This window comes from Lepisosteus platostomus, chromosome 3 (assembly GCF_059453375.1).
Source record: "Lepisosteus platostomus isolate fLepPlt1 chromosome 3, fLepPlt1.hap1, whole genome shotgun sequence".
Classification (NCBI taxonomy): Eukaryota; Metazoa; Chordata; class Actinopteri; order Semionotiformes; family Lepisosteidae; genus Lepisosteus; species Lepisosteus platostomus.
Window position 1 is genome coordinate 58,073,359 of NC_142613.1, and position 27,491 is coordinate 58,100,849.

The 27,491-nt window shown below is 38.7% G+C and overlaps 1 protein-coding gene across 2 annotated transcripts in view; it reads right to left on the reverse strand.

The window, feature by feature from the left end:
• Nucleotides 1-21,656, reverse strand: part of kif26ba (kinesin family member 26Ba) — a 186,005-nt gene extending 164,349 nt beyond the window's left edge. For both annotated transcript variants that reach the window (XM_088626176.1, XM_088626175.1), the window contains exons 1-2: nucleotides 21,156-21,656; nucleotides 20,239-20,631 (exon numbers count right to left, since the gene is read on the reverse strand). In XM_088626176.1, the coding sequence (XP_088482302.1) occupies nucleotides 20,239-20,631; nucleotides 21,156-21,221 (459 nt within the window). In that variant the 5' untranslated portion in view covers nucleotides 21,222-21,656. The remainder of the gene's footprint in view (nucleotides 1-20,238; nucleotides 20,632-21,155) is intronic.
• Nucleotides 21,657-27,491: the final 5,835 nt, after the last annotated feature.

A 27,491-nucleotide genomic window follows, 5' to 3' on the forward strand; every position in this document is an offset into this window, starting at 1 on the left:
AAAAGTCAATAAAAAAGACATAATTCTTAACTCCCCCTTTTTCTCTTCAGCAGGCTTAAAGAAAATTGTTCTTACGTGCTAATGAGTCCTCAATTTTTCAGCGATTTAATATGCATAGGATTACATTTCAGAAAATGTATAATGTAAAATTAATGTTGAATACTTTTGATCATTCTTCTTTTTCTCACTATCCTGATGCCCACAAAATCCTAGATGCTCCCAGAAGGTCTGTACAAACACACAGTAGGAGCAGTCTGCTGTGGTGGTTACAAATGAGAAAAGTAAACAATTTGTGTGGAAGTGGAGGTTGGAACTGTTGGTTGTTGTTGGGCTTATGGCTAAATGTTGTCTAAACTTTCCATTACCACCAATGCCACTACTTCCACCAATGCTAAACATAAAGTCTATTTCTAAATGTACTTCCACCAGGAACATCAGTTATGAACCCACCACACACACTATAGGCATAGCATCAATACTAATAGCATTTATTAAAGAGTTCCCTGTCAAGAATTATGATGAAAGTTAGATTACATTTTATTTTTTCATGAACACTGCAATCAGCAGCAAATTTACCAAAGATTAATACATTTAAAGGAGTTTAAAATAAAGATTTTTTCAAATCCAGGTCAGCAGGTTACTGAACCAAACATAGCTAATTCTAATTTCAATATTTTTTTGCCCCTCTGCCAGTATACTAGAAGAGCAACAACATGACTTCCATTTATAAACTGTGGCTGTGAGGCATGCCTGCACTTTGTTTCACAAGTTGTTCTCGCCAGGTATGTTTGTTCAAGACGTGCATGTCTCACAGCTACTTGTACATGGCTCATAGATGTCACAGTGAAGAAATAAAACTTAAATCACTGTTATTGCTTGTCTTGTCTAGTGGTATATGTCAATATGTGTAATGGTATTGTGTAATAAAATCTGATTTTAGAATTGCAGTGATATGTTGAAACCAACTCTGATGGCCTTTACGTTCCAGAGACAAGGTCCCCCTGCCTAGCAGGACCCTGGGCCAGGGTATTCCGCCATTCTTTCCTGACATAAGAAAAGCTGTGGCTTGTACATTATCAGAGCCCTGGGGCCAGAAAACCTTATCAAATGCAAACCTGACATTAAAAGCCATCCAGCTGGCTTCGTTCGTCAGGACCTGTTGAAAATTAATAGGCTCTCCTGGCCAGGTGACCACATCCTCGGGAGAGGGTCAGGTTGCTTGAATGCTGCAGGAAGTTTGAGCTGTCTGGAGGTATTAAGTCACTAAGGCACTCAGATTCAACATAAGACCCTTGTGTTTTCACATCTGGGGGAACAGGGTGGGTTGGATTCTGAAATGGAAGGACATAACTGTGTTTTGTAGGAGCTAAATGACCCACTGTGTTGGTGTATTTTCTCAGTACCTGGCAAAGCCACACCGAACGAATGGTTTATGATTGAGCAAACAACAAATAGCTCAGAGAAGTAAAAAGTCAATCAGCTGAATCCCACTGCCCCCATCTGCATGGAAGTACTAGTAACAGGCCCTTGGGTGCCTGCCTGCTGCCACTACTTGCCAGCTTGTCCTCTATTGGCTTCGATAAAGGACTGGTTTAAATTCAATCGCTAATGCTCCAAATAAGGAAAGACACTTTCATATCATTTAATTGAGCAAACAAGAGCTACCGTTTTGATGGAATACCTTGAGACTTGGTTTGAATGTCTTCATGATTGAAAAGGAGACCAATGGGGATTTGGGGCTTTGTGCTTGATTCATTTGTTGAATTTTTTTAACCACCACCTTATGGGAAAGAGAGTAAAGAGTATTACCTATTTTGGGCAACGCTCACCAGGTAATTAAGACACTGGTTTTAGATGGACATTTTCATTAACCACAATGAAGGAAGTAGTTTCAATATTAGGAACAGGGAAGCAAAGATAGGTTATCTTCTGAACACTGCCTTCTTGTGTTTCAAGAGTCCATTTGCAAGAAGCCCTGCAGGGAACAACAGGTACACAGATGGAGATAAGAGTCAGAAAGGACGAAAGAAGAGAAAAGTTCTTAACAACAAAAAAGAAGTCTGTTAGAAGACTGCGGCTTTATTGGTCAAGTAACAACAATGCGTGCTATGGTGTATTAGCTGACAGGCCCAAGACAACCTGACAGAATCTGTCAACAAGTCCAGATAACACACAGGAAATGCCTTCATTGCATCAGTAATTATATGTAAATAAAAGCTGCGTGTGACAGCTGACTTCAGGTTCCTGTCCTGGAAGAAACAAAGACATTCACCAGGATGTCTTCCTTCATTTCCTCAAAGATGAAAATACAGTTGGAGGGTTTCTGTTTCTCCGTTTCCCAGCTTATTACCACATTTCAAAGTCATTCAGGCTTTCAGCCCAACTCCCACTGTGAGTGCAATACACCAAAGAGTTAAGCTACACATAACTCAGAGCTGCAAAATTATTCTCCATTCTACACACCCATCAATAGAGTTGCCAATAGGTGATATACTATACGTCACTGAAAAAATTATATTCTGTACAAGGAATCTGTTCTTCTTAGCTTAACTAAACAGACAATCTACCAGCAAGGTGTTATAAGATGAGCCATATGTTTAGTTTATTTATGCAAATGTGGCCCATTACACTAAACGAATGTGCAATCTGCCCAGGCTTTTGTTTTACAATCCATCATACATTTAAAATCTACTTTGTCATTTAATTAAGGGTTTTCGTCAAAGTTTCAGACCTTAATAAAGTCTAAGGAGGCAGGGATGAGTTTTAGTAGCACTTTTATCTTCAGGTTTCACTGTGTTGAAGGCTAGAAGAGGGAAAGGTATCAAAGGCAATAAATCACCTCTTGAAACAAAAAAGCACAGCAGAAGTGAGCTGCAGGTGGGAGTCAGCTTAAAGAGCTGTAAAATCTGACTTTATACACTGTATAATACAATTACAGAATTATTTTAACATCCTATGGCTTCAGAGATTAGAGATTCTCAAACACAGTTTGCCATCATGTCATTGGATGATAGAAGTTTTAGTTGGTTTCGTGATTACAATTAGAAAATGAGCTCTTAAATATGTCTCTACATGACCCAGAGAGGAAAGACAAAGGAAATCATAAGTTCACTTCCTAATGTGAGTACAGCAAATACTGATTTTTGTTATACTAGTTATAGCTTACAGATGTGCTACTCCAAATACAACATCTGTGTAACATTCTACCAACATCTACCAAACATTAACTGCAGTTTGCACTCATTATTATCTTATTTTCTTAAAACCCTATAAAAAGTTGTTAACCTTCTACCTCAGATTCTTCAATCAAATCACCAAACAGTGGTATGTCTGTATAACAAGGAGCAATGCTTTATGTTTTTAAAATCCAATAAAAATCTTTTTTGTTCCCTAATTAAACTTTACTTTCAGTGATAGAAAACATACATTAGCAGTAGAAACAGCAGGATATCTTTCCCTCATTATCAGAGGAAACTTAATAAGGAACCAGGGCCAGTTTCACTGGAGAAGAGAAGAGCATAGTCTAATTCATCATTGCTTGTGGCACAACTAATTCTGCATCACCCATTTTGGTGCTTAAACTGTCTTAACTAGTAATTCCGGCCACATTAAATATTTCTTGAAGGCTTGCTGTTTAACTGACCTTAAAACAACACTTGTGTGCCCACACTTGAGGAATCATAGCCTTTCATTTTGGAAGAATCCTTGGATTGTGTACAGAGGTACATCTGTAGAAATTGTCTCAAATAAATAAATGTGCTCATATTTAAAAATGAAATTATTTTTTACAACCAAAATTAGCTATGTTCCATAGTTCATATTTACTGCCGTTTATAAGGGTAGAATTTTCTGAGGGAAAGGACAGTATCAGATATTTATTTGATATTTTAACTGCAAGATGAGAATCCCTGCATCCCTTGGAATCTCCTTCTCCATGAGAATCCCTAAATGAAACATTTAGGAGCCAAATGACTTTTTAGTCGCCAAATTACAGAATCAAAATAGTTCATATTAACATAACGACTTACTGCATTCTCTGTTCTGTGCCTGTAGGTCTGTCCTCCTCTATTGTGCCTGACCTCTGACAGCTGATTGGGCTGTTGTTCAAACTATGTACTCTTTTTGTTATAACATTAAACCTATATACAGTCACAAATTGAGTGTCTACTCATCTGATTCTGAGCCAGTGTCACTGACCATCAAAATATCGGTGTCTCTTGGCCATCCTGTAAACCAAGGCCTCCTTGGGTTGAGCCAGCACCTCACACAGGGCTCAGGATCAAACTGCTCAAGTGAAGGGCCTTCTGAGCTGATACTGATTAAATACTCCAATGTTGAGATATTAAGTGAATTGTGTACTTTTGCTTTTATTCTGTTCTGTGCAGAAAAGCCTTTTTCACACTATGCAGCTGATATGGGTAGCACAAGCATTTATCTGAACTAATTGCAAAACATTCTTGAAATCTGTGCAGTAAGGCTCTTTTGTCAAGATGACCTCCCACAAACTACTGTAGGACATGTCTGCAAACTGGCCTTTGATGAGCCTTTGCAGCCCCACTGAGTTTGCGCTTTAAGTTCGTCTGCAGTGCACCTAATAAAACTCAGCACACGCGGTGTCGTTATTATACAGAACGTCTTTGATACATCCATTCCGTTCTTTTTAATTAGCAAGATATGGGAGGCATATTTTGTGGACGGTAATTCCTCGCGTGCGATCATGTAGGTAGCATTAAACTTCATTTCAGTTCTTTAAAGTCTTTTTCGGCTGTTTTTTCATAGGCGCTAGAGACAGCCCGGGCTAAAGGTGTCTGTCTTGGGGCACACTTCGAAATTACACAATCACGAGCATTTTTATGCTTCTGACTCTGCATGTTTTTTACCGTTTCTTTTTTTTTTTTAATGATTCATCCTTTTGAAAAACTCAGTTTTCCCTGCAACTTCCTGACCGGCTTTAGAACAAAAGTCGCAATACATCATTAGGTTAAATCGCTCGATAAAGACAGTTGTTCAGATGCACTGTCGTCCATGATCACATAAACTTCGCTGGATGTATTTTGAGGATCCACTGGGAGATGTATCAAACTCTTTTTAAAAGTCTGTAATTTTACGTTTCGTCATCGTTAGGAGACCAGCTAGCATGTGATCTAGTGCGTAGCTTCTTAGTCTGCTACCTTTTAACCAGCAGGCACTGCCGTGTGCTGTGATGAAGAGACGTAAAGGCGTTCAATCTAAAGACATAATTAAGTAATTAATTTACTAATTAATTAATTTTGACCACCACATATCGACATATACACAATATAAACACATAGATTTTAAATTATTGTTATTAAAATCTTATTTTTTCTCGCATTTGCGACCATTTCAGTTGGAGCCCTAATGTTCCCAACGTACTCTATGACATCGATACATTTTACTGTATTAAGATTAAACGAATTCCGCAGCATCTCAATATCCTGAATTAAAAGTGTGAAGTTACCAATTGTGTTTTCCACAGTTAAACAGTGGAAGCATTTCTTGAGATAGGAATAGGACAGACTCTTCTTTATGACAAAGTCCACGAGAAGGGGGGAGGAGTGGTAATGGACTTTTGTGCCCTTGTACTTTATTATAAATTGTTCCAGTCCACTTTGCAACAGCATTGCTGGGGGTCATGCAATGTAACCTGTACACCAGCAGCCTATCCAGAAGCTGTCCCATATTCTCTGCTTAGAGATCCCAGGATAGGTCCTAGCCAGATGAATGTCTAGGCTAATTACAAGCACACAGCTGACCAGGCACATAAACTGAACAGTGTCCACTGCACAAAACATCTCTGCAAGACGTTTCTGATTGCTACGGAAAGTAGTATGCAGATGGAACACAAGGAGAAAAGCAGGTAAGTCTGCTTCACGTTTAAAAATGTTTCAATGCATAATTTTATCATCCCAAACTTTTTAAAACAGGAAATATTCAAAAAACCCTTTGAACTGCTAGCAGCCCTCCCATACCGCCTGCTTCTATCATTCACAATACCCCTCCTTTGAGATGTTCAAGGATCTGATATGAACAGGGCTCAATTAAAAAGGAAATCAGAACAACTTTTGCATTGTTTCTATTTGTCTCATTGAATCATTTCTTGAAGAAATAATGACCTGGAACTTTCATGTTTAGTTGCTTCTGTTTTGAAAAAGCTTTCCTGAACATTTACAACACTTCAGTGTATGAAATCAGGCCCAGTCCTCACAAAAGGCATCCATTTTTTTAGAAAATAAGAAGGGTTACAGACCAGAGGAGGCTGACAGCATGGCTGGGTCACTTGTTAACATACTTTCCTGACTCTCCTGGCAAAGAAGTACTTCCTGTTCTTGGCTGAAAATGCACTTGCACGTAGTGACCACTTGTGTAATTTGTTTCTTGTTTCACTGAGCATTCTATAAAGAGCTGAGAGAAGAAGTCTTCTACAGTAGGTCCACGTTTGGCAATGACTTTGAAGATTCTCAATGCTGTACTTGGATCTTGCCACCTCATAATCTTTGTTGAAGACTAGAAAGGTTTAAGTATTTCAGCCTCTCACAGATAGCAAAATTTCTAACCATCAATCAAGCAGAGAAAGATCAACAGAAACGAATGAAGACCAGGTTTTAACTTAGAGAGTGTTTATAAATGTGGGCCATCGTCAAGGAACCGGGAAGTGCAGTGGCACAGTGGTTAGCAATGGTTAGTGCTGGGGTTAGTATTTCCTCCCACAGTCCAAAGACCTACTGGTAGGTTAATTGATTTCTGTAAAATTGACCCTGGTGTTAGTGTGTGTGTCCTGTGATGGACTGGTATCCCATCCAAGGTGTATCCCGCCTTGTGTCAGTTGCTTGCCAGGATAAACTCTGGCTGCAACTCGTTCTGGATAAAACAATTAGAAAATGGAGGGATAGATAAAACCCCACAGCGTGCCAGTCTTCAGGCAGAAGGTTAAGAGAGCTTCAGAAACTGAAAACTGGTTAATTGAGGATGGATAATAATTTCAATTATCACTATCATCTTTGGATTATGATCTGCAGGCAGGTGCTGAAAGGTATGTTGTCTGTTATGAAGCACTGATCAGAAAGTAATTACAGGACTGTACTGTTGCTAGGATTGGGTCTTGTTTACTGTTCAATCAATGAAAACCCTGCTTATGACATCTGAAAGCTTCATTTAACTAAAGAAATTAGAAGCACGCTTAATAACCCTGATGAAAATTATAAGAGGAAGAGGTGTGTGTCAAGTGGAAGGGGTGTGTGTAGAGCCGGGGGGGGGGGGATGGTAGCGCACAAGCAATCAACCAGCCTTGTGTCTCTGTGAGCCTCTGAAGCTTTGCGGAAGCCATTAATCAACATGTCAAACCACTTGCACCAAAACCCATCAAACCTTCATCAGCAGGGCCTCACCACGCTTCTCCAAGCATCCGTATCGCTTTGCGCATGGCTGTTCCACCGTTCTGCACCAGACGTTTGCTCATTTAATTGCCCTTGTTAAGCAGCTCCCCCGCCCCATTTCCACATGGCTAAGATCAAAGGCAGCACAAACATAAAACTTCTTGCTTCAATATCCGGAGCAAAGTGCACAGGTTCCTCAAAATGAGGGCGCCCTTTTTGTGGAACAACGTCTTTTTGGTTTTCTTTTTTTCTTTTATTTCAGAAACACTCATAGAAGGAATGCTTCAAGACTACATCTTTTTATCATGACTGATTGCCTCTAAGCTCAAAGAGTGAACGTTTACTGATATTCTGAGTGTGGTTCACCAAATCATTTGCACCAAAGATTTTATAGCAAATCTCAAATTATTGTGACCCAAAGTAAAAATCTTTAACAGTCACCTGAGGACCAGGTAATAAGGGTGCACCAATAATTCCTTCACCATAAGATGTAAGAAGCTAAATCCATCTAAACATTGCAAATACACTTATACTGACTGTATTAATTAATTCTAGTTACTATTAATGATGTTTTGTTAATGGGCTAACATTTTAGATAATATTTGATATAATGTAGTTTTTAGACTGATCCACAGCTCATTAACTGATTTAATGATACTGACACATACAGGCAATTAATAAAAAGAACATTTTTCTACAGTTTGATAAGAAGAGGGCTTTATTATTATGTGTTTAATTTGCTAGAGATGTGCAATTAGTATTCAGTCTATTTCACAGGAACGGGCAACCTCAATTCTTCTCTTGAGAAGCATTGAGCCACATCATGATCATGCTTTTTCTTCATGAAACTGGATGAAACAGTTTCTTGTTTGAACCTTGTTTGTAACATTTCTTATGCTTTCAGGTTCTTATACTTTATTTTCAGGAAAATAATATGGATTTGCAATGAATGCTTTAACTGCATGCTACTGATATAACTCCTTGTGTTGGATTATATGTGAGTCTATCTATCCTCAGAAAATCACACAATGTTTAGTAGGAATGGATACAACAATTTTTCATATGGCAATTCTGCAATTCAAAACTTAATTTGCATCCAATAATGGAAATTTCTGCATTCATTGAAGTCATTTGTACTTTGTCAAATGTCACAAATTGTATTTTGACTGTTATATAATAGCAATTTGAAAAGTCTTGCATCATTTGATGTAAGCTATGAAATATGAATATTAATCAAAACATCTGTAAAAACACACAAAGGCTATAAAAGAAAAAAATGCTTGTATTACATTTAATTCATTAAAAGCCATATAATACTGTTTTATAAACTATCAAAATATAAACCTTGAACAAACTAGGAAAAAGAGGGATATCAAATTGGCACTTTATTTCAGCAAAAGTCAACTGACAGCAAATTCTCATTTACACTGACAACCATCTTTTCTGAAGAGGGTTATTTACTGAAGAAATCAGTGATGTATCTTACTAAGGGGTGTAATAGCAGCATCTCACCCAGGATTTGAACCTTAACTACCATTGTACACTGCTGCCCTGAACTAGGCCAAGTCCAAACCTTTTATGTAATTGCAAACTTGTAACACCCGAAGAAGGCTCCACAGTCGGAACATTGCGTTTCTTTTCTTGTCTTTTCAGCATGGAATAAACCTTTACTTGTTCCTTAGCAGCCTAAACATGCTGACACAGCCACCTCTTTCAACTACTTGTAACACTGCCTTTGTTGTCTGTCTTGCCAGGTGTTTTTTTATTTTGAACATTATTATTTTTAGATTTTGTCCAGCTTACAACACTGTCTCCTAATGGATGAGCTATTGAAATTTCATAGCCCTGCAATGTAACTTCAAATTCTGAGCTGTACGGTCAAAGATGACTGTATGTGGACTCAGCATTTTAGCCATTCTGCATTTCAGTCATATTTGTGCTTCACTGATTGTCAATATCCATCTTATTACAGGTGAAACACAAGGGTAATTGACACCATTCCACATTTTTCTTTCCAAGATTGGAAGCGACAGCAGGAATTTGTGCTCTCTTGACTTTTCTCTGCAGGCTCAACGAAGATCTATGTCACATAAATGACTGTCCACAGAACATATCAATTACACTGTGGAGCAGTATTACTGGTGGAATTAAAACAGTGACAACAATCGTTCAGCCAGAACACTGCCAACAAACTCTATTTTCTTCCCTGCCTTGTTTAATACAGATATAGTGTCCTGAAAAGTATTTACTCCTTGCCAATGGTATCATATTTTGATGCATTACAAGAAATGTACAGTTTTTTAAAACTTAAAATTATGAAACTGAATACAGTTATATGTGAAGGAGGTCAGCACAACTTGCAAAGAAGTGAAATGTACTGTTTGCATATGTATTCAGTTTCGTGCCGCAGAACGTGGTGTAAGCACCTTTGGCAGCAATTATGTATTATGTATATGTAATATGTATGAACTCCCATCCGAGACACAGAACTTTGCAAATGCTTTATGCGGCACTCTAACCAATTTTTTGTACTTCCTATCTTTTAGGTTTGGAAACATGACCTGATCAGGGCAGTGTCTGGGTAACACGATGCACACTCCACTTCTTGACTAACATCAATGTACTCAAAAGGACAAGTAACCTGCACCTGATCTGTCCCTCTCAAACACTTTATCCCTGATTTATTCTGAAAGCTCCTTGGTCTTCATGGTTGATTTTGCGACATGACTGTATAAGATGTGGCTTGAAATTCAGTATCTATCTGAGGGTACAGAGACAGAAGCACTTACTGTAAAGTCAAATTAAACCACTTTGATAACACACTACCACAGTCACCATATACATATGTTTGTACTTGTCACTTTTGACACTTGATGATTTGTTGTAGTAGCATTCTAATACTTATAATAATTAATTGCATTTATATATCAGTGTTCAGACAGAAGGACACCAAGCTGCTTCACATAGAGGAGGAGATCCACTTCAAACACTACAGAGGTGCAGCCCCCTGTTATCCAGCCCCTGGAGAACACATAGTGAAGTGAAATAAGTAAAATTAGTTCATTGTAAAGTGTCATTGGTACAGGTTAGACATCTGTTTGTACTCACCTTGATTAGACAGCTCATTTGCATGGTTGGAATCCATTTTATTTTAATCATAATGTTTACACATCTGAAGCTCTAAAGTATTTTGTTCACTTCTCACATTTTACTTTACTTAGCTGCCTGTGTTAATAAATATAATAATAAGGATCCCAAAGAGCTGGACATGCATTGGGGTGACGCATTTCATCCACCATTAAAGTATGGTGCCCACCTGTGCAGAAGCTATTTTCCACTACACAGCAGCATCAGTGGGGAAGTGAGAAAATTCATGAATTATGGCCAAACTGTAGGGAGAACATTATGCAGCCCCAGAATGGAATTGAGCCAGGACACTGGAGATAATGCCCCTAGTCTAATGGACAGTGCCATGGAATCTTTAATGATGAAGCAGTGTAGATGGTTGCTTTAACATCTTAGCCAAAGGACAGCAGCTCTTACAGTGGCCCTAATCACTGTACTGGGGTATAATTTTGGAATGTCTTCAGAGGGAAGACATCTACTGGACCATCAACAACACATACAGCAACAATCTGTTTTTTCTCACACATTTCCCATCCCAGCAGTGATCATACCCAGCCTTTCTTGACATCTGACATCTCTATGTCAAGATAAATCATTTTAGTACGGACGATCTCTGTACACAATCTTTTATTAACCCAACTAGATGCTCATAGTGAGAAGGCCTAATTCTACATGTGCTCAGGTATCTACCACTCTTGCATGACACACCAATGATTGCCAATTGATTCTAATCCAACAGTTTTGTGTAACACTTTGTAGACTCCCAGTCATAGTGGGAAACAACCTAGATTCCAAGAAGTCCTCTCTTGAATTCAGAGGTCAGCCTCTCATCTGGGATGAGAGTTTTAACGTCCAAACCAAACAGAAGCTTCCAATTATTTATTGAGTCTTGCTTGTAATGCTGGGTAATGTTGTCTTCTGTTTAAATCTAACACAAAACAAATGGGGATTAAAGTTTACAGTAGCTATCATAAAATTTAAGACAATTTTCTTTTTCCACAGCTTCAACAAAATCATCTGTGTGTGATATAACATTTTATCATGTTCAACAGCAATCAAAAAAAGGCCTTAAGATTTGTTCCTCCTAAGACAAAACTAGCAACTCTTTTTTCACTTTAGCTCACAGTAACTACAAGATGGGTCTCATTGTTTCTGAACAGAGCAGTCTTTGAAACTGTTCCGACAATGTGATTGAAGCATCTGATATCATTTCAACAACACAGGGCCTCCCTGAGTTGAAGTTCAAAGCACAAAATGAAGAAAATACCCCATAGGCCACACAGTGACACCTTGTGGAAATACAAAGAGACAGTTCTGTCAGAGATAGCACAAGAGGCCAAACCTGAACTCACTGAGCCTCACATCCTGTCGCAGATTGACAGTGTTCTTTCGATTTTCACCGGCTATATAAAATAACAGAAAATGATCACCACTATCACGATAAAGAAAACTGTGGAAGAGGGCCTCAAATATCATTCTATAACACATAGATTTCCATTTGCCACTCAATAAAACTTCAAGAAAAAAAGCTTATTTTCTCTAGTCTTGGTGTCCTGCCCATGATACAGGCGGGTGGGGGATATATAGACACGAATGAAACAAAAAGAAACATCAAGCCACCATTTTGGATATGATAAATACTTTACATAGACTTTCTCCTTAACCTGGAGTTTCTGATAGGGGTCAAGAAATAAAATGTAAAATCTTTATTAGGATATTAAAAATTATTAAGTACCATCAGGAGTGTGACTAAAAAAACAGTCTCTGTTTTATGTTGATTGTTTACTTTGCTCTGTGCTGTACTGATAAAGTGAGATATTCAGTCAGATTCATATGTGTTGGTACCAATATGACTGTTTAAGCTATAAGTAGCAGACATGCATTCCTGTTTTCTTAATATGAAAAAAAGGTGGTTTCAAATTCTTAAAAGGTGAACTTCTTTGAACTTTTAACCATGGAATTAACATCTACTTGCTTCTTTGTAGTCAAATACTGACACAGCTCACCACATTAACCCTCTTGTACTTACACATGTGGTGTAAATGACCGCAGTGCTCACAATTTACACATTGGAGCTGACTTGAGTCTGAACTGATAAACAAATTTCAGGACTAACCAGGTGGCCAAGAATAAAATTCAGAGTTGATCCTGGCAGTGGAAATCTGAGTTCCTATTAATCACAATGTTATCACTCCCCATAGTACAAAAGAGTCTACAATATTGCATCTGCTTTTAACCTTCAGATTGGCAAGCACACTTTTTTTTCTTATCTGGAAATTGTTTCCCTAACTCACAGATTCTCTTCAGTGTTACAGTCCAATTTGTATGTGTTGTTCTCCCAACTCCACATTAGAAAACGTTAAACTCCTTTCCCAGACCAACAAGGGCTCGCTCCCCTGCACCCACCAAGTCCTAGCACCCACTAGGCCCGTACACACTCAGAGATGGTTGCTAGGAGATCTGGCTCAGCGGCCAGTAGCAGCTATAAACAGCCACATCCTCATAGTACTAAAATAACTTGCTCAGGAACTGGAAGCAGAAAGAGACCCAGTGGCTTAAATAGTATTTTACTTTTTTTTGTCTTTTATTTACTGCCCTCTAGCTAAAGTGCCTCCATAAAGAGCATCACTAACACCTTCTCCCTGCCCCATGCCTTCCTCCTGGGTTTGCTTGCCTGACCCTTTCAGCTCAGTTCTATTTTAATTACCAGTTCCCTTTCAATAGCTGCCATGACCTGCAATAAAAGGTGTGTAGGCTAACATAATGCCTGAAACTTGAGCCATAGCATTGACTCAGCATCAAAGAAGAAGAAAAAAAAGCAGTGTTACTTCAACAACTTCAAGGCAGAGGGAAGAAACATCTGTTCATCAAACGTCTTAGAGAAAGCTGGGAGCCTGCATATCTCTTAAAAATGGCCTGTTCTCAAAATAAGCTATTGCTCTCTTTACAGTGCTCGCATTGGGCGAGTGTTTGAATGTTTAATAATACTGAAGAAAACCTTAAAGCTCTGAAAATATAGTCAGTGTCCAGTGTAGATCTGGTCTCTTTGTTTCATCCCTTACTTATCTCTATGTAAGTCACATTTAAACATTTTAGCTAATTGAGAAACCTGAAGCACGCAGCTGAAAACTGGCTGCCTGAGAGATAGAGCAGTAATGTTCCAGTAAGTTCACCAATGTTTTTTAGCATTTAATGGGCTTCTAATCATTTTTTGCATGCAGTCCTTATTTCCCAGACCTGGCGAAAAATTACACTGGGAATCTGAAGGTCGCAATTTGCATAATTTGAAAGGCTTTCCAATCTAGTCTTAAAAAAACAATTATAGATCCAAATCATGAATCCTCAGAAGCACATGTTTCGTGAAGCAGACACGTAGAGTTTGAGTCTATAATTACCTCCATTCCCTATATTATGAACAGGTGAATTATCTGTTCAGCAGACACTTTGAAGGTACTTGCAAAGGAAACTTTTATCTTAAAGTATAACTCAAAGACTAGACCAGAAAAACTGTAAGAGATAATCTTTTCTTTGACAAACCTAATAAATTCACTGTGTTAGTTATGAGGGTGGAGATTAAACATTTTAATGTTAAAATTAAACATAATATTGCAGTGGTTTTAACTGCAGACTCCCTGGAATATTAATGTAAGGATAATCATGTTTGGCTAATATAGTAGAAAGCATCAAAAAAGGTTAATGATGCAACACTTCAGGTTATTTACATTGTTTTTAAAGGACCTATGATAAAAACAAAAAACAGACTATAGCACGAGAAGAAAGGTTAAGATTGTCTTCTGTTGGTATAACTGCACAAATCACAGCCAAATAAAAAAGCTGACACTCCATCTTGTTTTGATCATGCCTTGGAGACACATGGAACAGCAGAGCTATCTTCCCACAAGCTGTTGTGAGGGAGACATTTACTCAAAGCTACTCCTCTATATGTTTGAGTAGCCACAAGAAGAGCATTAAACCAGCCTCACAGAATAAGACATTCCAGCCCGGTGGAACAAGCCTGCCTATGCAACATGTAGCTTACAGTTCTTTTTGTCTCAGTGCTGGTATTTAATTTAACACTGGCAATATATTCTACTGGAAGTCAAAAGTTGGGATGCAATAAAAAATGTAGATTCTTACATTATGTAGACATAATGTTGTATAACATATCTTTAAATACAAATGCAGATTTTGGGGTGATTTTAATACCATAAACCTGGCACCTCACTCAGAGCTCAATCTGAGCTTCACAGACCAGGTATTACCCAGTTTAAGTCCGGGCTATGCCACAAGATGACCTCAGTGATGAGATTCCACAAACGAGCTATTATCTGAGCTTTACACATGAAGGTTATCTCAGCCTGTCATGTGGCCACGCCCCTCTGTGACATCTACGTGAATAATGAACAGCAGGTACGGTATAATCCAGAACAGCAGCAGAGAAATTAGTTGATTGAAAAATAGCAATTTCAAATTAGAGGGAGAAAGGAGAAAATTTTAAATAATATTTTCAAATAAGTCATCTTCAGCTCAATGTGTTATTTTAGGAAAGTCGTAGCACACCACTTTGGTCATGCTGCAAATCCAATAATCTTGTTACTTCGAAGAATTACGTCTTTTCTCTTCAAACACAATAAAAAAATTTTAGATACTGCCAATTTCTTAAATATTACCTTTTTACCACAACGAAAAATCCTGTGCTGAATATGTGGCACATAATTATCCTTAAAACACGTCAGCAAAGGGCCTCCCAAGTAACTTAACAGGTAAAGACTACACTTACACTCTGCACGCAGGTTGGGTCAGTGGTCATGGGTTTGAGTCTGGATCATGTCACTGTCCAACTGTTACTGGGATTCCCGATGCTGCAGCACATAACTGACTGAGCACTACCAGTTATACAGTGGGATTAGTCGACAAGGGCACACTTAGCTCTCGTGTACTGTTACAGGCTACCAGTGCAGTCAGGGAGGGGCACCTCTCCACCAATCAGGAACTGTGGATCTAAGGTGGGCGGGTCAGAAGAGTCTGGCTTCACTTCCTCTTTGTCCCCTGTGTGCGGTCACAGGGTCTGCGGCTGTGAGCCGAGACATGAAAAGCACACAAATGGCCAGAAAGCCAGGAAAGCTGCCTTCACCATTACGCATAAGGGCTTATTTTAAGGTATTACTTTTCCTGAGAAAATTATAGTAAACGTTCTGTACCGTAGCCTTATATTGATAGACTTTGTAATATATTATTCCATATCTATTACAATATGAAGAGACAACTATAAAAATAGAAAGCATGTGTCTTTAAACAACTGTAAATTTCCAAGTACCCAAAGTTTATTAATCAAACAATATTCTATCCTTTCCCACTTACATAGATTTCCTACAGATGTAAACACATTAATCCTCAATCCAGAAGCTGTAAGAAAGTCTTTATCAGTGATACAACCCCAAAATTGTTGTATGTAAGCCCTGTGGTTAGCTTATGTTTTTTATGTCTACTGGTTGGTATTATCCATGCTCCCTAAATTTTAAATGTCAAAGGTGTGAAGGTAAAGAAATACATAATCAAAAATGTGAAACTGACTTATTTCCAGTGTTTCTGCTTCATGACAATACCATTCAGTGTCATTTCCTCTCAGCTGTTGTGGTCATGTTTTTTCTCCCTCTCTGGTCACATTGGGTACTGTCCAGACAGACATGCAATTAAAAAGAACCACTTAAAATAAGTGCAACATGCTACTACGCATATTTTATGCCATCTCAACATTTAAATTAAATAAAAAAACAACCAAAACCACGGGAATCCTATTTGATTTCTAACTGTGATGTACGGAACTCTTTTCACTAGCGTTTACTATTAAAATATTATAACAAAAAATTAATTTGCAAATTCCTAGTTCTTTCCTAAACAAAAAAAAAAAACATTGAATTACAGTGTTTTACTTTTGACTGTTCATGCTACAAATAAAGGTTATGTTTAGGATGCAAAAATGTTTTTGTTGACAGCTTAAAATTATTGAGTGGATTGGAAAAATGTATGGAACATTTTGTAAGACATGGGTTTTAAGGAACACAAAACAGCCCAACTTTTAACAGCCTCCATAGACTACAAAAATGAGAACCCCGCCTTAAGCACAAACCTTTATACGGTATAACATTCCTTAACTCTCTTTTTACTGCTAATCATATATTCACTCTCAGTCACAATCTTTACTGCATTTTAACATTTTACTTATTCACTGTTTGAATATTTCATATATTCATATTAACATTTAATATGTATAAATGACACACAAATGTTTAAAAATATATACTATCTTCTTTGGATCCACTGTTGAAAGTAGGATGGGTAAAAAATTACTGCATGGGATCCTGAATTGTAAGAACAGCTTTAAATACACTTCAAGTAAAACAGTGTTCATAAAAAACGTGTATCTCAAAGAAGGACAATAAATCTTGTCTCTCAGACCCTGTGCACACTATTTCTAGTGCTCAAGGTCACACAACTTCAGTGGCTGTGCATCTCTAAATGACAAATGGCTTGCCTGCATCCTAGAGCTGAGAACAATGCAGTCTTAGCACAAGATGCAATACCAGCATTCACGTACAATAGCAAATTCTGTTTCTTTAAGCTCTGATTATATGAGGCACCAGTACTAGGGACCATACATTTTCACAGGGCCATGAATCATTCAGTTATCAGCCAGCATTGTTTTTAAATGAATACATAAATGGGAAACAGTTTACTTTTCTGTGCTGTTCAAATCACAACACCGCAAGGCATTACAGTGCACAATTATTTGGATTAGCAAAGAAAAGATGAAGCATATCGCACAACGGGATAACAGGGATCTTAGCTGAACCATCCCAAAGAAAACCCACTCTAAGACATGGCACCAAATTACGGTCAAGAACACTTTTAATGAATTTGGGCAGACAAAACTGAATGGAGATAAATTGAAATTAAAGAGGAGGCTGGGTTGCTATACATTGCATACTGTGGATAGATGCTTGGCTGAACATTTCCTAATACAGCCACTACTACCGACACCACAGTAACCCCAGCTACCACAGTAACCCCAGCTACCACACTTGCATTCTCCACTCTGCAAAGAAGAGTGCCCCCTACTGGTCCACTGGTCCACCTCGTTCAGTAGCACCTTAATTTTTGTTCATTTTTAATTCACTGGGCATTGAACAAGCCTAGCCCTGCTCTGCTTCCGAGATTTGTCAGGATATGCCACCTCCTGAAATATATGCATTTTCAGAGATGTTAAAAGAAAGTGGCTGTGCTTATTGAAAACTAACACATCGTTTTAGGCAAGGCAATAACTGAAATTGTGCAGGAAACAACAGAATTTTTAAAAACGATGCTTTTGAAAAAATACTTAAGCTATAGTAGGACATATACCATTTTGAAAGTGAATTTTCTAAGAATCTTTTCTGACCACTGCAATTAATCTCATCACTTTGCCTGTCACCAGTCTTGCAATCAGTCCATCAAATTGACGTGGAGATACTTCCACCTTAAACTGCATACTACTACTTACCATCTCATTATCTTCTTCGTAAACTACATCACGTATTATTTTACAGTGCGTTTTACTTATTCATTTATTTATAATAATAATCTATGAAAGTAAACGTGTATTCAAGGAACAGCACAATGAATATCGTGGTAACAAAAATCCGTTTTAAAAAATAAAGAAATCTTTACGAACATAAATAAAGAAGGAAGCAATCAAGCGTCGATTCTCTGTGGCTTTAACCCACATCTGATCCGCCGGCCTTCTCTGACATTTTCACAGCCCAGTCACTACAACACGCGACGCCCGTGCGTTGGTTACCAGATTAATAAGGTTAAACAAGCGAGGAAAGCAAACGCAAGGCAGAGTTTGTGAGGCAGAACAATGGGGAATGCACTGACTATCCTACAATGGCATTCCAGCAGTGCAGTCAGTTCGCTCCCCCTAACGCCGCTTTGTCCTTTTTTTATCACAGCAAAGTCCTGTAACAGATTTCGTGGTCAGACTTCGCTAAAACAGTTCTCCGAGAAGCGCGCTCTGAATGATCTCATTTGTTACCAATTAACTTCACGCCCTGGGCTACGTTTGTCAGCAAGGCACGATTCCTGGCAATATACCGAAAATGGCAAATCCTGATAATCTCCAATACACTGAAAAAAATCTTTTTCTTCCCACTGTGAAAATGATACCCTCGACGCACGCAGTCTGTACAAATACAGCATTAGTTAAGACACGTTTAATATAAATCATTATTCTATAATGTTAAATCTTGACAGCGGGCGTGAAGTACAATTCTTATTATTATTAAACAGTCACAGAATCCCACATTAAAGTCTGTCAAAACAATATTAGCCATCCAGGCATATTTGCCTTTTATATTATATAAGGAACATTTTCCAGTGGAGATATATGAGGGAAATAGATAAGTTGCTAAAGTTATTTAACAAACAATAAAAAACTAGCAGCTAACACATGAAATGAATGTTAAAATTTAATTCGACAGATTCCGAATAGTGTTTTCTGAATGTATCGCATAAAGCAGCATTTTAAGATTTTGGGGGGTATTTATATGAGCCATAATATTTCGCATGGAATAAATTAATTTAAAATATATTAATTTCTAATGACGGATTATTAAACTGTAGCGTTAAAAGGCCCGCTGAAAGCAAGGCACGTGAGATTCATTTAAATGATAATCCTATTTTTGCAGCTGGTATGCAATGCAGAGTTTTGAACATAAAGTATTTCAGATTTCAAATCTGAAAATTCAAACATTTCATACATTTAAAATCACTATAAAGCTTTCGAGCATGGATATGTTGAATAGTTATGGATGAATCTTAATAACAATATAAATCAGTACGCTTTATAAAAAAACTTCGAATCGCAGATTTTAAGCAGCAATTTTCTATCCTGGTGCTAGTGTCTCAGCGGACAAATGGCACCCTTAATTTAAACGGCTATTTGTAAACACTGTGTTAGTAAGACACCATAAATGTTATATAAACCTTATTTACTATTGATCGAACCGAAGGAATTATGTAGCGAAATCCAACGCGATTTGCGCGGCCGTCGTAATTATTTACACGTACAGTCTGTTTTTCAACAGCCTCTCGCTCCCAATACTTGAGAGTGGTTTGATCTAGCTCTGGAAATATGACAGCCTGACAGCACCTGGGCGATTTGCTCTTTCCAATATCAATAAATCTCTGCTCCTCACTGACGGCGCCGAGTGATGCGGTTGGTTTTCTGTACAGAGTGCGATAAATGTGTAATAACCGCAAGATTTTGCCAAACCTCTACGCAGCATATATGTAAATTGCAACGAAATCACATGGGCGCGTAGTCTAAGAGTTCACAAAATCCTTTAGATACGGCAAATCCAACTTGAAAATGTAAAGGTACTGGAGAGTTGGATATTATACAGCAAAACCGGTGATGGTCCTTTAAAGTCTTACACCCACTAGGGCACAAATTGAAAAAAAAAACTCCCGTTGAGATTTCAAGGACAGATGACAGACTTTTCATGGAACAAAATACCGATGTCTGTCAATGAAAAGTGTGAGAAAGGAGTTAATACAGTTTAAATCTAATACCAAAAATGCAGTCCATTCATTATAATGACCTTATATTCCAAAATGTGGGGGGAAAAGATTCCAATTTACAATAAAAAGTTGTGCAATTTATTTCAATGTTGCTTACCTTGCTCGAAAAGGGTCCCGGGATGAGTAATTTCAGCGCCTGTCTTTTTAGCTCCACCAGCCTGGCGTTACAGTTCTCACACCAGATTCCGCGATCCGAGCCGGGAGAGCTCCCGCTGCCGGATCCTGGAGATCCAGTCCCGAAGCCGGGAGATCCGCCAAGTGATCCAGGTGAGCCTGTCCCGATTCCCGGAGACGTTGGGCCGGGGGAGCCGGAGAAGGATCCCGGGGAAGAAGTGCCGGATCCCGGAGACGGGGTTCCGGAGGAACCGGGGACAGACCCAGCTCCCTCGGGGGTGGGGCGGCTGCCGGTCCGGGACTCCTCGTAGGCTTTTCTGTACCAGGTCTCCGGAGAAAAGGACGCGGATTTTGTCGGGGAGCAAGCATCTGTCATCTGTAAAGAATACAGCACATATTACTTTAAAGACCAAGAAAATACAAAATATAAACGCTTATTAAGTACGACTATCTACTAATTTCAGCAGCCCACTACAAACTAAAAATGAGTCAATATGAAAATGGAACACAACACATCCAGAAACAAATTCGGTAAACACGATGAATGTACACAATAAACACTATGCAACCAAAAATGCACCACGTGTGTGGCTTACAATTTTAGAACCTAATTGCAAACGAAACGGGCTTTTTCACTTTCAGAACATTTAAAATAAGACTGCTCTTAAAGTAGAGCTTATAAACGATGGCTCACGGTGTTCGTAATACGTGCTCATCAATTAGAATAAAAGGTATGCCGAATGTACCTGTTTCGTAATGTAAATTCTTCTTTTGGAATTCCTATAAAATTCCTATGGAGTACATATATGCGTGCAAATGGGATAGATGCTGCTTTCTAATTACATGCTCGGCTTAACATTCAGAAACGAATTATTATGCACATTAGAGTGTCAAACATACCCCATATTTGCGGTTTCTGGTTGCCACAGAAGACGACCTGTCTTTATTTCCAGCTACAGATGTCATGTTGAAGGTTAGAGGTGTTCTTCTTTCTTTCCCTTTAACATCCAGTTAATAGATATCAGTGAACCTCGAATCCTCCGTTCAGCGCAGAATCATGAAGAAATGCGGTGAAAAATCTGTATCCAACAACACTCCCCAATAAAAAAACAGCAAAGTTAAATTCCACCTCCAACAAATGAGAGAGTTCACAGCATTTCCATTGCTATATCAGATCCCTTTATTTGTCGCCTCCGTTGACTTTGAATTCCAGACGTGCATCAGTGACCCACATCGTAGAATGAAAGATCCCTGCCCAAATTAAATCCCCATTCGCCAAACACTGAAGGTGTGCTGCGACAGAGCGCTGTTGCGGGCAGCCAGTCTGCGGCGCAAACTCTTCCAGCTGGCAGCGTCCCCTGCGCTCTGTAACTTGTTACTTTCAGGAGGCTTTGCAAGTCTCTTGCAAGAACCCCTAAAACTGCAGGAACTGCCCGTGGGCGGGACCTGCCATTCCGTGTCAGCCAGTAGAAGTCTTCATATTCAATGAGTGACACGCCGGAGTCAAATTCTCCCTATATAAACCTCTGGGCGCTTCTCGATTTTGCGAACGCTGTAGCTGAGGGTTGAGATTTACGTGCTGTAAAACCAGAGCAGAGGGGCTTTGTACTTCAATTTTCTGCTTCGTGGTGATATGTTCATTTTTGAGAGTTGACAGAAGGAAATGAAATGAGAACGATTAACGAAGATGGTAGAATGGTAGAAAATCCCTTTATTTGATCGCCCCGCTAGCGTGTCAAATAAATGATATAGTACGTCTTTATATGAACACGAAAAAGAAAAACCTCAAATCATACAGGAAACAAATATTTGTAAGCCATTTATAGCTTCGTCTTGTTTACAGCACTTACTTTGGCCTTGTATAAGGTTAACCACGGTGTTCAATATTATTTAGAATTTACTGACATACAGCATCGTTTGCAACGCTGAAGTTCAGTTAGTTTGCACGATAAACCATTAGCTAGTATGAAAGTAAATGTTAAGGAATGATAGTTAAGTAAAACAAAGAATATCACAGTTATTTTATAGCACCTGTCTATAAAACGATTATAATTAGTATTCTGGTGTATATTAATTGGTTGAAGCAAACAATTTGGTAAAAATGATCTATTTTTGAGAATAAATCGTAAATTTAGCGTAAAATCCGAATATTCGTTACACTGCAATACTGAAACCCAAAGAGACACTAGAATTAGATTATCGAAAACATTGCAATGTCTCATTAAGGACTGGTACAACAGTGGAAAAGATACCTTTTAAGAAAACTTCTATAAAAATCAGACTGCCACAGTAAATGTCTTTTTTCTCTTGCGCAGTGGAGCAGCTCCCCCTGCTGTTAAACAGTGGAATCTGCACATCAGGAGTGTCTGCCGAAATGACTGCATTACTGTCCCCTACCGCAGCAGGTGCTTTGAACATTATCAGATTTGTTTGATTTCATCCTCTTTCCATGACATCCTCTCACAAATGACTTGTACAGTATGTCCATGGTGTCCTAGCTTTGTTGTACAATCAATAAATTTCCAGCCTAAAAATACACATTTTTTGAAGGCTCCCAGCAGCCCATTCAATACCCCAGTCTGAAGCAGGCAAGGAATGTTTTGAGAAAACCTAAAAAGGAGAGAAAATGGAAGATTTTTCATAATGAAATCTTCATTTTCTTGCTTCAGGTAGGTTTCCTAGCTCAACCTAGTTGGTCTATTCAGACAACCTCATACTTTCACTGCTGTTCTTACATCCAAAGCCACAACCTGCGTTCTATTGCATGTCTAGAAATTTCATGTCATTCCATGACTTCAGGTGCTGCAAAGTGCTGAAGTCCTCCGCACCGAGCTCTCTATGATCTGGGCATTGAAGAAACACTGAATCTGACTTTTCATTTTCATTGGTTAAGTGAACCTTAATGACTAAGCACTCTCCTATTCTGCAAAACCAACTGCACCCTACAAAACTATTTATTACGGGTGCGTGGGTGCTACAGGTGAATAGATTTAGAGTAAAAACCTGTAAAAACCTGTATGAAACAGCTTTTAGAAATGTAATTATAATGTTTAGCCTTTTCCAGATACTGTATGTGGGATCTTTAATTTCATTCTCTAAGTTTTGTATATACCCCTGAGCTAAAGAGTGTTAAAGCTGTGTATTTGTCTAGAAAAGCTGTTTTTCACTACCAGCAGTCAGGAAGGGGGATGTAAGAGGGAGCGTGAGTCTGAGAATGTGCAGGATTAATAACCCAAAGAAATGACGAAAGGACATTCGATTTACTGTCAAAAACAAAATAGTTGACCTTCCTGTGTGAACTATGCAAAAAAGGAAATCTGCGGTGTAATCATGGTTTATAATATCCACCCATATATTTTCTAACCACTTCCTATACAATGTTACAGGGGAGCTGGAGCTTATCCCGGCAAACAACTGTAACGAACAGTTCTTTCCGGACCCTATGTGGACGACACGATCCAGGGAAAAGTGAAGAAACACGGGGGGAAAAGTCATGCAGGAAACGGGGATGAAAACAGGAGGCGTGTCCTTCGTGCGCTGGTGTTCGGGGGAGGTGTGGCCGAGGCAAACAATCCAGGAGAAAATCCAAGGGGGAATCCAAACGGAGGCAAGGCCTTATTGGGACCAGGCGCTTCCAGGTCCCGGGCTCGCACGATACGGGAATCAAAGCAGAGCCGCGAATAAAGTGAGTGCCTGGTTTTTAAGGAGAACTGAAAGGGCGTTGGAACAGGGAGCAGGTGCGGGCAACGAGTGACAGCAATGGGCACAAGGGAGGATACACCCTAGACAGGACACCAGTCCATCGCAGGGAAGACACACAGACGCAGACACAAACATGCACACCTAAGAAAATAGCACACCTGAGAAAACTGGCCTTGGGTGTGCTTGAGATAAAAGGTAAAATATAATTATCATCCAAACTCGATCCAGGCTATACTGTAGCTATTTTATTTTCTAAAAGCAAATAATTCACCAAAATCCTTAGAAAAGCCATTTCTGGGGCTCCAAAAATGGCTTATTCAGAGTGCAGATGGCCCCTACAGTCCAGGTATAAGTGCACTGATCCACCATCACAGGGTTGCGTAGGCTTCAGTATGGTGGTTATGGTTGCATGCAAAGCCAGTAACTTCTGCTTTCTGCTTTTCACACAAGCATAACCACTGGAACACTGCGAGCTTGTGCAAATGTTAGTGAGATATTCATTACTCCTCCAGTATAGTGAGTGGCAATATATAGTGAAATGAAAACAAGTGTGTCAAAGCAGTGCAACTCAGCTCACAGGCTCTAGCAGTGATCCAACTTTATAAATGACAGGGGATTCAACTTTAAAGATTGCCAACATAATGTAATCGGTGACCATGTTTAATAGAAAAAGAGCAGTTTCCATTATCTGATATGAACATCCGCATTTATCGCTTGTCTCCTATCCTATTGCTTGTGTTCCATGTAATTCACTGTTGTTGGTTCTGCTTAGATTGGCATTGTAACTATTCCTGCAACAACCATTCCTGCAGATGCTTAACTTGGCTGACTGAGAATAAATACTGCTGTACGTGTTCACAGTGGACATAGTTCATAGTCCAAATAAGTTAGTGTCAAATGTATGCGGTTTTTCCCACTAATCAAAAAACAGTGTGATGCTTACAGTACAGTATATACAGAACTATGGTCTAGTGTATCCATGATATACACTCCTGACATTAGTGTTAGCTGATATAAAAAAATACAAATGTGTCCCCAGATATCTGTGTCACTTCTATTTTGTGCTGGGTGCTCTGTCACAGTTGTATAATCCTTATGTTAAGGATGCTCGTGCCACCCGTGCCTAAGCCTGTAAGTTTTCACTAACATCTCCAAAGTATGATGTTCAGGTAAATACTCTGGGAAAGCAGCTTCTGAAAAAAGAGCAGTGCAAGGAAGACTGTAGGGAAGCCAGGTTAACAGTCACCCCGTGTTCGATTCCAGCCCAGTATATTGTCTAGGTTTTTGTGAGGGTTACTGTTCCTGTTTCTTCCCACCATCCAAGGACACACTGTGTATGTTAATCGGTGTCTCTAAATTGCCACTGGGACTCACTAAGGACAAAACAGAGACTAAAAAGGGATACCGTATGTGGAGTAAGTAGAACCTGGAGTTTGGTTGATTGATGAGAATCCTATTAACAGCTGCATTCCAGTACACAGCTTAAAGATGGAATGCAGTATAATACATTGAATCTGAAATTAAAAAACCTCCATAATTACAGCAGAGAGTAAGGGGGTTAATTTGTGGTAAATGCTCAATGAATGATAATTCATCATCGCCGGAAGGCAAAATAATTATCTTTTAAAGATATCACCAGGGTAATCAAGTGCTGTTAATAGGATAAAATAGTCCTGTAGCAGCTCTACCAACATTCCAAAAGTCAGCACTAACTGCTGAAGAAGATGTTCACCGTTTACTGACTTTTTCAAGAGAACTGAATCATAAATCATTGTGTTTTCAGTTTTGGTTTTCCCTGACCCTTGTGCATGACTTATTTGAGATTCTGAGACAAACCGAGCAACCAGCTGATACAAATTTGTGTTACGAACTGCATTACTTTTTCATACAGTACCTAGTTGCAATGCAACTGTTTAGTTTTCTTCTTCCAAGCAAGAAGAGTGGCTGGTGCATTCATGTTCCTGTCCTTTTTCATATACAGTAAAGCCTCCCCTGTTACCCGATTTGATAAAGTCAGTCACATGTTACCCGTGTATCTAATGGAAAATATTAGTCATGGTGGCAACAATAAAAGTCTTTTAAAGAACCACAAAACAAAGACATTTTTTACTTCAGCTTATCAATGAAGATACTGTGCATTTAATTTCAGCTGGTTACTGGTTAATTTACCATATTCAGATATTCAGGTGCTGACCAGGCTCAAACTAACACTTTCTCAAGAAGTGAAACTCAATCAGTTGCTCTTATTAGGCTATAAAAGACATAAGGAACAGGTAACGGTTTATTCCATGGTGAAAAGAAAGGAAACACAAAGTTGTGAAGCCTTTTTCAGGTGTGAGCACTTCTTCAGGTATATGCACTTTCCTGGACTAGTTGAAGTGATAACTTTCAAATGCATGTGTTTAAACGGAAGTGGAAAGCAGATTTCTATATATGATATATTTTAGGTCACATTTCTGCCGTTATACCTGTGGTTCAAATGGGGTTTATTGTTGATAGAAACATTGGATTACAGATTGTTACCCATTATTATTACCCACTTCTGAATTTAGTGAAAAAGTGTAAAAATACTCAAAGGTGTAATGGACAACAACAATAATACAAAATTATTCTTGCCATTCATCAAAAAGCAAAACGCCAAAAAATGTTTTTTGTGTTTTTTAAGTCCTTCCCTATATCTCCATGTCTTTACAACAAACAGATAAATATTAATCTAGTACAAGTGGAATTTAATTACAGTTGCAGTGGGGATCATACTTTACATTGTCTTTACGGACTATACTGTGTGTTTATTACTAATACCTAACCCTGTGAGAAAAGCAGAGACTCCAGCTCGTTCGCAGACTTCAAATTAAATTGTAGCTATTAAAACCCAATTTCATCCTCCCTAGAAAACGGCTGGGCAAGGCAGGCAAGAAGCAACTCAATTTAATCTTCCCAAGATAATCACATTTCAGCAGGCTCCTTTAATACAGACTGGTGTCTGCTAAGCTTTAGTCCTGATGCTTGTGTAACTGTTTGGAGTACATTACGGGAAAACAGAAAGCCCCGCGTCATTTCACCATGTTTTAAATTTGGAACCATCAATTATTTTTATTGTATGGCCACCAAATGTGGAATAACCAATCGTACCTTTCACTCTGCAACACAATACGCATTTCCCAAATGATTAGTGCCTTTTTAAATGAATCATTTCAGTGAGTAAAACACATTTTTCATTAGTGTCTGTACTCTTGAGTATTCAGTCATTTAATTCACAGAGTTATACTGCAGAGACAAAACGAGCGTTGATGTTAATCAATATGGGATATAATTCATGTTCTCGGAGCACTCAGATGACAAGGGAATGAACAGGGAGAAATTTTTGTCAAATACGACACAGAAACCATTAGGCAGGTTGCACTGTCACTCTGCTCAAACACACATCCAGTAGCACTGTTTTGAATGAATTGTAGAATGAATTGTGGTGGTTATCTAAGATGGTCTTATTGATTGAACTTTCAAAAGTGAATGAACAATAGAAGAAGAAATAAC